At 31.0% G+C, this 12,019-nt stretch overlaps 1 protein-coding gene across 1 annotated transcript; it reads left to right on the forward strand.

Moving 5' to 3' along the window:
* The first annotated feature begins 996 nt into the window (after positions 1 to 996).
* On the forward strand, positions 997 to 9,825 carry LOC105254177 (nardilysin). Its single transcript, XM_025413487.1, has 14 exons — positions 997 to 1,323; positions 2,021 to 2,112; positions 2,290 to 2,435; positions 2,594 to 2,707; positions 2,986 to 3,181; positions 3,254 to 3,459; positions 3,533 to 3,703; positions 4,893 to 5,236; positions 5,365 to 5,862; positions 6,409 to 6,559; positions 6,643 to 6,776; positions 7,782 to 8,160; positions 8,326 to 8,815; positions 9,316 to 9,825. The coding sequence occupies exons 1-14, from the start codon at positions 1,028 to 1,030 to the stop codon at positions 9,504 to 9,506; spliced, it is 3,408 nt and encodes a 1,135-aa protein (XP_025269272.1). The 5' UTR covers positions 997 to 1,027; the 3' UTR covers positions 9,507 to 9,825.
* The last annotated feature ends 2,194 nt before the right edge of the window (positions 9,826 to 12,019 follow it).

Consider the following 12,019-nt stretch of genomic DNA (forward strand, 5'->3'; position numbering starts at 1 on the left):
ATTTTCGAAAACCTGAAAAATATATTATATATTATATAATATTCCTTTAGATGTATTATTTATTATATTAATATTATTCCTTAAAGAGAATTTATTTTATATGAATATATAAGGATAATTATTTTGATAAATTTAAATTAATTATATTTTTAGTCTCATATAAAGAGTAGATTTATAAAAATATAAAAATACAAATATATAAATACAAAAATATTCTTATAAAAATATAATTAATTTAAATGCAACTGATGATTAAACATATAACTAATGATATAAATGCTTAACGTATTAAATTCATTTAAATCATCAGCCATGATTTAAACAATAAATATATTTTAAAAAATGTTAATCAATCTAAATTTGCGAAAATAAAAAATCTAATAATTTAAAGAGTTTGAATGGACAAAATTGGATTTTTAAAGAGATTAGAAAAAAAAATCAACAGAATAAATAGCACAAAGAGAAAGATTAAAAATTCCAAGAATCATGGAATTAAAAAAAAATTTCTAGAATTTTATACATTTATTTATTTTGAGAAATTGTTTTTTTTTTTTCATAAATATTTACCTTTCATCATCATTATAATTTGTTTGGCTTTTAAAAATCAAAAATTCATATCAGATTAACTCTGTCAAATGGTTATTATACATACCAGTTTTCACTTCATTCATATTCATTCTACCTTAAATAAAATGTTTATTTTATGCAATTATTTTTATCTTTGAAGCATCAGTAACAACATGACAGAATTAATTAGAGATTCGTTCGATTTCGATAGATTACTTTTTTATCAGAAATATCAGAAATTACAATACACTTACAATTATCAGCGGAGGGGACATTAAGGCCGATATTCATAGCGCGATTTTATATTTAACCCATCATGAGAACAACCTTAAGCTGTTATCAACCAATCACAGAGCCGTGTTAGCCTCTTAAAGCAGTCTTGAAATTAGAATAGACTCTGCGATCTAACATCTCCGCTTTCCATGATTAAAATGTCGTCACTTTATCCGCTTTATCCCATATGACACGTGGTCTCTCTCTTCTTCTACGGCTGATCGATGTCAGATGCGAGAGAAGACACGTGTTTCTGTCAGCTAAGGCGCTGAGGGAGCACGTGCAGAGTCCGTTTGAGAGGAGACCGAAGGGAACTCGAGATCCCGGCGTAGAATTCTTGATTAGATCCTATTCCACACGTCCATCTAACCTTAGTCCCGATATAATGCCGGAGGTGAAGCTCGTTGAAAGCGACGACAAACGTCATCAAGTCGAGTACCTGGAGACGCCCGTAAAATCGGAGAACGATACGAAGGAGTATAGGTTAGACTGATGTTTTTTTCCCTCTTTGTTGACAATTAATAAAATTGAAGCCTCGAAAGATACTCATGTCTAATTTTCTAGGAATATCCTTTTTTTGGGAAAGCTGAGGTTTTTTTTTAATCTTGATAACGTGTCATCTTATCTAGAAATAGAAGATAAGAATTATCATAAATATCATAAAAGATTTAATTGTCAATTTATTATTTTATATATCGGATATTTGATCATAATTTCTTTTTATCTGTCATTTCAGTCACTTTTGAATCGTTTAACTGGAAAGTCGTCTTTTTGAAAAAAGTAATATTTTTTGTAGTATTTTATGATATTTCTTATAGTATCATATTTATTATATTTTTTATAATATTTTTTATAGTGTTTATTATATTATTTTATGGTTTGTATATAATTGTAATACTAATGAAAATATCTTTGATTCATACAAGATATATTGGATGCATTTAATTTATTATAACAATATTACAATCAATTTATTATAACAATAAGAAAATCTATGGGTTATTTTTTAAAAGATTTTTAAGATTGCATTTTAGATTATTCGATGCAAAATTTATATATATATATTTTTTTTGTTAAAAATATTTGGTTACTAGACTAAACATTTTTTTTATAATTACTGACTTTATAATTTTGATTGGATTCTCATTCTGTCACTAATATTATATCTAAATTTTTTTAGAGTCATCAAATTACAGAATGGTTTGACAGCTTTGCTAATAGCTGATATACATCCCAAGACATCTTCTTCCCAAGATGATGATCAGGATAAAAGTGAGCAAAAATATTTTTATCATGTTAATATGAAAAATAAGTATTTAAATAGGTAACGTAAACAATGTATATTAAAGAAAAAAATTAACATAATTGTTTGTAATATATATATATATATATATATATATATATATATATATATAAAGATGTGTAATATTTGTTATTTATCAATAATAGCAAGTAGTAGCGAAGATGAAACTGAAGATGAGGATAGTGACGAAGATGATGAAGAAGAAGATGAGGATGAAAACGAAGATGAAGATTCCAGCGATGATGAAGATAGTTCTTCGTCAACTAAACGAGTCAAGAGAAATGAAAAGATGGTACATACAACAAACTTGTATAGACAATTGGATTTGTTATTATATTAATTTTTTCTAATATAATTTACCTCACCTATTGGTGATAATAAGCTATATAATTTGAGTCTGATTGCGTGTCTACTACCTTTATAAATCTATGTATCTATTTCTTTAAACAGGCAGCATGTGGCTTGTGCGTGGGAGTAGGCAGTTTTAGCGACCCACCAGAAATTCCAGGCATGGCACATTTCCTCGAGCATATGGTTTTTATGGGATCAGAGAAATATCCACAGGTATTAAAACTTATAACTTATTAAAACTATTAACTTATAACTTATTAAAACTTATAACTTATTAAAACTATAATTATATAATAATTGGTATTAATAGGTATTAACAGGTATTAAAATTATAATTATATAATAATATTATATTATAATTATATATAATTAAATTAAATTTTTTAATTAATATCTATTAATATAATTTTTCAACAACAGTACATAAGATCCATTATAAAGAAATTCATTTGTTCGTGCACTTAAATGCTCAAGAACCATTTTATTCGCAGGAAAATGATTTTGATGCGTTTCTCAGCAAGCGCGGTGGTTCCACCAATGCTGAAACAGATTGCGAGCATACGACATTTTACTTTGATATCCAGGAAAAGCATCTGTTACAAGCCCTCGATCGTTTCGCTCAATTCTTTATTAAACCCTTGATGAAGAAAGACGCCATCACGCGCGAGCGAGAAGCTGTGGAAAGCGGTATTATATTTTATTATAATTGTAATAATAGTTATATTAATGCACTTTGTCTTGATAAGCTTTCTGACGTAGAATTTCAGTCGGCATTGCCCTACGACGACAATAGAAAGGAGCAATTGTTCTCCTCCTTCGCGAGAGATGGTCATCCAGCCAACAAGTTTATTTGGGGCAATCTGATAACGTTGCGCGACAATGTGGAAGACGACAAGCTGTATGCGGAGTTGCACAAGTTCAGAGAGTACCATTACAGCGCCCACAGAATGAAACTGGCTCTACAGGTAGAGTTTATTTCATTAAAACTGCGACGAGAATCTAATCAACTAATTCATAGTAAGGTACATCTGTTTGCAGGCGAGATTGCCGCTGGATACCTTAGAGCAATACGTCATCACGTGCTTCGCCGATGTGCCGAGCAACGGGTTGCCTCCGGAGGACTTTGCCGAATTCAAAGATGGCATATCCTTCGATACTCCTGCTTTCCGAAGAATGTACAAAGTTAAATCTGTGGAAGATATTAACCAAGTATGTAAATCTAAAATACAGTGTTATAATTCAATGATTGATAATAATATACTAAGTCATACATAAAATAATATTTATTTGTGAATCTAAAGAGTTGTAATAGTTCCAAGGAAAATTAATTAAGAAATGCCATTGGCTTAATGCATTATTATCAAAATTATTAAATGTTTTTTTATCTTTATCTTTGTAATATTGCATCTATTCATGCATTATTATCAGGGTTGGCAAAAAACTTGTCATTAGAACAATGTTTTTTATTTTATTTGTGTTTTTAAGTGAAGTAAAAGAAACATGTTTTAAACAAAAAAATCATGTTTTAAACAAGCAAAAAACAGTTAATAGCTTTGATATGTGTAAATATTTAAATTTTTTCGCTAGCGTTAAACTGTAAATAACGTTGCAAAAATTGACAACGCTATTAAAAATATAAATAATAAAATAAAAATGATAAGATGGGTATTATTTTAGCAAAATATTTATTTTTGGAGAAAAAAAAGTTCTAGTTAATAATATTTAATATATAATACTTTGGTTCCTTTCCTATTCTTATTAAGTAACCTCATGCTCTCAACATAAATTATAAATAAAAGAAAATTAAAAAACCTCTTTTTTTTAAAAGAAGAAATTTTTTTTTAGAACTACTGACCTGCTATGAGTTATGTAATATTAATTTAAAATGCTAAAATGTAAAATGTAAAGTCAGTCAATATCTTCTAAGTAATTTTTATTGTATTGATTGTTATTTAATATCCAAAAATAAATATTCTGCTAAAATAATACCCATCTTATCATTTTTATTTTATTATTTATATTTTTATATCTATATGTTACATAAATATACATAAAAAATTAAAAACACTGAAACAAAAATTTTTTTGCAATATACACATCTATTAGTTTTTGTTTGTTTTTGATTTTTTTTACAATTTCTTTTCCAAATAATCATATATTTTATTTGCGATATTTTAAACGGTTCTAAACAATAGTTTAAAACAGTTTAAAACAAAAATGTTTAAAACAGTGTCCATTGTTTTAAACAAGTTTTAATCAAACACTTTTAAACACATTGTTTAAAATATGCTAACCCTGATTATTACATAAACTAAATGAAATATACAAATTAAAATGCATATAAATCTTCATATCTCCTATAAAAATTTACATGTAACATCGAGATTGTCTTTCGCAGGTGAAAATAACATGGGCAATGCCTTCACTGCTTGATTTCTACAAAAGCAAACCACATGAATATGTCTCGTGGCTCGTCGGGCACGAAGGGAAAGGCTCCATAATTAGTTATCTGCGTAAAAAAATGTGGGGAATCGAATTGTTCAGCGGCAACACCGAGAGTGGTTTCGAGCACAGTTCTATGTACGCTTTATTCAAGGTCACTGTGTTGCTCACGGATGAAGGACAGAATCATTTGGAGGAAGTACTGGATGCGGTATTTTCTTATATCAGTTTGTTGAGAACAGAAGGCCCTCAGGAGAGGATCTACGACGAATCCTGTAAAATCAGAGAGAATAACTTCAGGTAAAGGAATCTCATAAATAAATTAAGGAGGATTAAGGTGGCTTTGGAGGGAAAAAAATGGAATGTAAAAATGTATCAAAATGTGACAGGTGATTCTTCATCAAGTATATAACTATAGATCTTTCTAGATTTGCCGACGAAGAGGATCCAATAGAGTATGTAGAGGATTTGTGCGGCAGCATGCATTACTATCCATCGCAGGACTACTTAACTGGAAGCGAGCTTTACTTCGAGTACGATCCGGAAGCCATAAAAAGGTGCCTGAACTACCTGAGACCGGAGAATGCGAATATCATGATCTTCAATGGAAAATTTAACGCCGAGTTGGACAAGACTGAGCCCTGGTTCAATACCAAGTATACGGACGTTGAAATACCACAGGAATGGGTCGAGCGCTGGAAAACCATCAAGCCCTTGCCAGATTTTCACTTGCCAATACCGAATACATTCCTCACCAGCGACTTTACTTTAATACCGATTCCGGCGGACATTCCAAAGTATCCTGTGAAAATTCACACCGATGCCATATCCGAGATTTGGTATCGCCCGGATCCAAAGTTTCGTCTGCCAGAATGTTACATGAACTTTCACTTTGTTTCTCCTCTGAGACTTCGATCGCTGGAGAAGTAAGTAACAATAAGCAAAAAAGCTGTGAAAAATATGTATTGAAATATACATGATTTTTATTCTAAATTATATTATTAATATTCTAATGATAAATATTTCACTACACTAATATTTTGGAAGATTATTTCTCTGAATTTTTTATTAATATGTCGATAATGAATTGTCAATCAAGTTTCAAGATTCTGAGAAATTAAAATCTTTAATTCTAAATGAAAAAATGAAAGTTGAAATGAAAAATGAAAAAATTGTAGTTTATTATTTAATTTATATCTTACAATTAAATATTGTTTTCACTTAAAATCTTTTATTTTTAATTTTCTATTATTTTTTTTACTTTTAATTTTCTTTAAACTTTAAATTTTTCTAAAAACTTGTCACTATCATGACATCCTTTAAGATAAAAAATAATGAAAATTGAGATTTTGAACATACATATTTCAAAATATCTATCTTCAATATATATTTGTTGTAAATGTTACAACTTTATATATTTATTTGCATCTTTTATTTAACAAAAAAAAACATTCACACTAATGACATCTCAGTGCAGCTCTCCTGGACTTGTACTGCAATATACTACACTTCCTATTGGTTGAAGAAATATATGCAGCAATAGTGGTGGGATTTGATTTCAACATATATTCTAGTGAGAAGGGTATTAAAATGAAGTTTAATGGATTTAACGAAAAACTGCCTGTAAGAATTCCTTTTAGAGAAGATCTAAATTTAAATTATAGCTACACAATTTTGAGTTTTATTTACATTCTTATATTTCACAGCTCTTAGTACTCACTGTCATGAAATACATAGTGGACTACCCGAATCTTGTTACGAAGGAGTTATTCGAGATTTTGAAGGAGTTTCAACTCAAGAAACTGTACAACACATTTATAAAGCCCAAGAAACTCGTCAGGTACCTATTCATTTATTCATATTTAGTATATCTGCCACAATTCTTGAATAATCGAGAAAAAATGATTAATTGTAAAATTAATTATACAAGGTGTTTCAAACCACTCGTACCATCCATTTAAAAATTAGAGAAGTGGTTATTTCAAAAAAGTAAAAACATTTTCTTTATAAATCGGGTGCGCTCTATCGAATGGTGATATTTTACACTTCTGGTTCCGGCCGGAAATAGGTGATTCAGACCGGAAGGGCATTTTTTAAATGGAACCCCCTATTTATCATTGCATATTCTTGTAGCTTATCTCGAGAACTTTCCAAAACACTATAATAAATTATTTTTCCATAAAGTACTTTTCGAGTTATGAGGCTTGAATCACTTCTTAATTTTACATAAACCATAAAATATCTTGTAAAATATTCATTTTTCGATTACCTTAATACTTTTATGTACAAATTAATGAGAGGAATCAATTGGTGTAAAGAAAACACATAGTTACTTTTCAGAAAAAATATTTAATTGTTAATTGCAAATTACATATTTTTTGTTCAAAATAACTGTATTTTCTTTACACCAATTGATTCTTCTCATTATTTTGTACATAAAAGTATTAAATAAGATAATTGAAAAATGAATATTTTACAAAATATTTTATGGTTTATGTAAAATTAAGAAATGATTTCAAGCCTTGTAACTCAAAAAGTGCTTGAAGGAAAAATATTTTATTATAGTGTTTTGGAAAGCTCTCGAGGTAAGCTACAAGAATATGCAATGAAAAATAGGGGATTCCATTTAAAAAATTCAAGTTGACCTTGCCGTGGCCTTGGCGACGCCACTCAATGTCAAATGGATATTACAGTTAAATACATCTTTTTAATCCTTACAACTTTTGTCTAAAGCATTTTGTTCTAAAATGCAATCTATACGAGATATTCGACTGTATCCAGACTTTTGGTCCACCCTGTATATTTAATTGATCACTAACGCATATGTTTCTGGATTTTTTTGTAGGGATGTGAGGTTGCATATACTCAAGTTTGTCCATTACACGCACATCGACTTGTACAACGTTCTGTGCGACACCAATTTCGAAAAATTCCGAAATTTCATCACATCCTTCAACGAACGTCTCTTCATCCAGTGTCTCGTGCAGGGCAACATGACACAAGATGCTGTGATCGAGAACGTGCGACAATACATCGAAATAATCAACTGCAAGCCGCTGCTCCCGAGTATGATGCCGCAAATAAGAATTACGCAGATACCTCTAGGCACACAATATTGCAAAGTGAGAAACATCAACAAGACCGACGTGAATTCCGTGGTGACGAATCACTATCAGGCTGGAACTAAGTCGGTCGAGTTATCGGTCTTGATTGATTTATTGATAGTAAGTGGATGAATCCCATCATCTCATCAATTATACTTAATCTGTAGAATCCTCATATTTATTTGCGTGTCTCACATTTGTATTTTGATTTCCAAATGTGGCAAATATTCTTAACATTCGTATTTAGCTTTATCCGCTCAATATTAAGTTCTGTGATTATTTCAGATGATAATGGAGGAACCGCTGTTCAATCGGCTCAGAACCAAGGAGCAGCTCGGTTACGATGTTTCCTGCACCCACCAAGACGTCTACGGGATTTTGGGATATTCGATTACGATTCAAACTCAGGCGAACAAGTACACGACCGAGCACGTGGACCAGCGGATCGAGGACTTTTTGAAATCGTTTAATAAGACACTGAAATCTTTACCGGAAGAGGACTTAGACTACGTCAAGGAGGCGCTGAGAAAGGAGAAGCAGTGCGCCGATATCGATCTAGATGAGGAAGTTGTAAGAAACTGGAACGAGATTACGACTTGGCAGTACATGTTTGACAGACTTGAGCGAGAAGTGCTCGCGATAAAGGACATCAAGCTTAAAGATCTTAGAGAGTGGACTGCGAAGCATACATTGCATGGAAGTAACTTTAGGAAACTGAGTATTCATGTGGTGGGAAATCACTCGAAGGAAAACAACGAAGGAGACAAAACAATCAGTGAGAATGATAATTCTTGCATCTCTCTACCTTATTATTTATGAATGGGTAATAAAGAATGCAAGTCTTGTTACATTTAGCGATTTTTGACTGTTTAACGACCAAAGTACACCAAACTCTATCAGAAAATTATATTACAATTGTATAAATTGTTTTATAGTATTATTTACTTGCTTACATTTTGTATTTCTTATTGTTGCATTATTGCTTCAAGACGAATATAAATATATAATGTGTATAAGCAAAATTTTTTCATGTAAAAGAGCATTATTACAATGCAAGTGCTTTACTCATTCTTGCAAGATATGAAGATTGTTGTAGCACAATAGAATATATAATTCTGTGAATAATTAGAATTAATTTGATAAGATTGCAAATAAAAATGCATAAAAGTATGAATGAAGAAATTAAAAATTGCGAGATAAGAGTATGCATGTACACTTCCAAGATAGTATTTCTATTTAGAAAGTCAAATTTGTTAAACAATTTTTTATTTATAGGTATTCCGGAGGATAACCGTAAGATGCAGTATTCTTTGGAATTTATAACCGATCAACAGGACAAAAAAACGCAAGCTTATCATATTACTGACATAGAGGAATGGAAGAAAACTCTCTACGTGTATCCAGTAAGCGAGGGGATTAATCCTCTCAAAGAATCATTAGAAAAAGAATCCTCTCAAGCCGACTAAATAATGTCCTGATAATAGAATAAGAAGATAGAAATATATAATAATAATAATAAGTCGTACTGCCTTGAAACTTTACGATACTTTTCTATTTATCAAAAGTTTCTATTTAATTGACTCTTGCATCTAGGAAGCGATATTACACGATAGGATGAAAATATATTATAAATAAAAAATATATATTATAAAAATATATATTACGAAAATGTTATAAAACGCGTGCGATTTCTCGCAAATCCTTAAATCTTCAGACTTGTACATGTTTTTCAATAGGCTATATCAACTATCAGTGGCAATTTTTTTATATTATAATAATCCAAAATAAAATGGAAACATATGTTATACATTTTAGTGACAAATAAATTATAAAATATACATCTACTTTGTGTAACGTTAAACGAACAAATTTTTGTGTACATATATTAAACAATGCAGATGAAAAATTGTGCATATAAAAATTTTGAATAAAGTTTTAGATGTATCAAAATATGAATATTCTGTCAAATTAAAAAAATACTTCTAAATTCGTTTTATAATATCGTGTTTATGTATTTCTATTCTAAAATTGAAACTAAATCACACAATTCTGATTTAATTAAGTAATACATGTAAAGACAAAAAAAAATCTTGATAAAGTTTTGCTTTTGAAAAATCGTTGATCGCCTCGAATTTTAATTTTAATTAAATAAATTATTTAATTTGCGAGCTTAAAAGAGATAAAATGCAATAAACGAGAATTAGGATAATCGTGAACAATTCAGGAGGGGGTGTTTATTGCGTTTTAAAAGTGTGTACTTGGTAAATAAAATACTGGCTCGGGATGCAATTTTTCATACTCTTTTTAATTGTATTCAAGACATGACAACACGTTTTTCAATAAATCATTAAACTTCCGAAAATGTCAGCCAACCGTATCCGAGAACTCTCCTCGCCCCCCTACCCAAGCCACTCCGCCACCCTCTCCACCTCACTCTCTCTCTTTCTCTCTCTCTCGCGCCAAGAGCTTTCTTACAAGACTTGGATTGAAAGTTTGTTGTCTTTTACAAAAGCCGCACATTACATGTCGCGCGCAAAGGCTTCTTCTTAATAAACTCAACGGATGACTCTCTACGAATCTTAAATACTTCTAATTCTGCGTGTGTATGAGTGTGTTGTGAGAGGTTTTTGCTTATATAGAGAAGATATATAAATGAAGGGTTAAATATTACGCTCAAAGATTACTGACAAAGAAAGAAACTGAAATTTATCCGCTTCACTTGGGAACCGACTGCTCTGCTCTCGTTCTTCCCCTCCTCGAGGATCCCACAGCACAGAACATTGCAGCAATATTGCAGCAATATTACAATATTGTAGCAATATTACAATGTTGCTGAAATGTCACAGCAATATTACAATGTTGCTGCAATATTGCTGCAATGTTCTGTGCTGTATGGGATCCACAGGGGATGATCGAGGGAGCGGAGCACTCGCGCCCCAAGCAATCGGATTTACACAGCGAGTATTAGTAATAATGCAATTTAAATATTTCTCTAAATCGTTACAACATTCATTAAGAGTGCGTTTTGCATTTTATACTTCGAATAATCATCGGTATATATCATCGTTTTTTTTCCTTTTTTTCTCCTTGCGGTAGTATTATAGAGTTTTTTTTTAGAGCCACTACATTTATATTAGTTATTTATCTTTGCTACTCTCCGAATATGTATCCCTTCTTTTTGTTTAAAGGTAGTTTAAACGTGTGTGACTTTAGAGTTTTACGATAATCTTTTTTTTTTCTCGGTTGCCTCGTGTCCTCGCCAGCACTGATTCTCTTTCCTCCTCTTCTTGTCCCCTCCCAGTAAAAACAAGTTACATTTATATAACTGTTAGTTGTAATTTTCCACTCAACAATATAATGTTATGTAACTGTTACGTAACATGTAACAGTTATATCCCAGCAAACACAGAATATTGTAGTAGCATTGCTGCAATATTGCGACAATATTACATATTGTTGTTGCAATATTGCAATGTTTGTTGTAACATTGCAGCAATATTGCAATGTCGTTGCAACATTGCAGCAATATTTTCGGCAACATTGCAATGTTGTTGCAACATTACAGCAATATTGCAATATTGTTGCAATGTTCTGTGCTGTATGAGAAATTATAACTAAGTTATATAATTGTTATTTGGTGTTTGCTGGGCTCAAATCATCATGTAATAAAAATTGCATGTGAATAATAGATTATATTCGGAAACACGATCTCTCCTCTCGAACTAGCGAAAGCGTAGAATCAGTTCTGCTCGACACTAGACATGAATGGGGCATACATGTTACAATAGTAAGTTTACAATGGTATTGATAAACGAGAGAATACATCAATTTGCGTTTATATAAATGCGAGGGACCGCGAATGGGTCGGCTATGGTGTATGTGGGGTGGACGATTTACCATATAATCTCCCCAGGAGGTCTACGAGTTAATTTGAATCTGGCTTGAATTGTCGATTAATCGATTAGGATCGTGTACGATG

Source organism: Camponotus floridanus, unplaced genomic scaffold (genome assembly GCF_003227725.1).
Source record: "Camponotus floridanus strain SB8 unplaced genomic scaffold, Cflo_v7.5 scaffold67, whole genome shotgun sequence".
Classification (NCBI taxonomy): Eukaryota; Metazoa; Arthropoda; class Insecta; order Hymenoptera; family Formicidae; genus Camponotus; species Camponotus floridanus.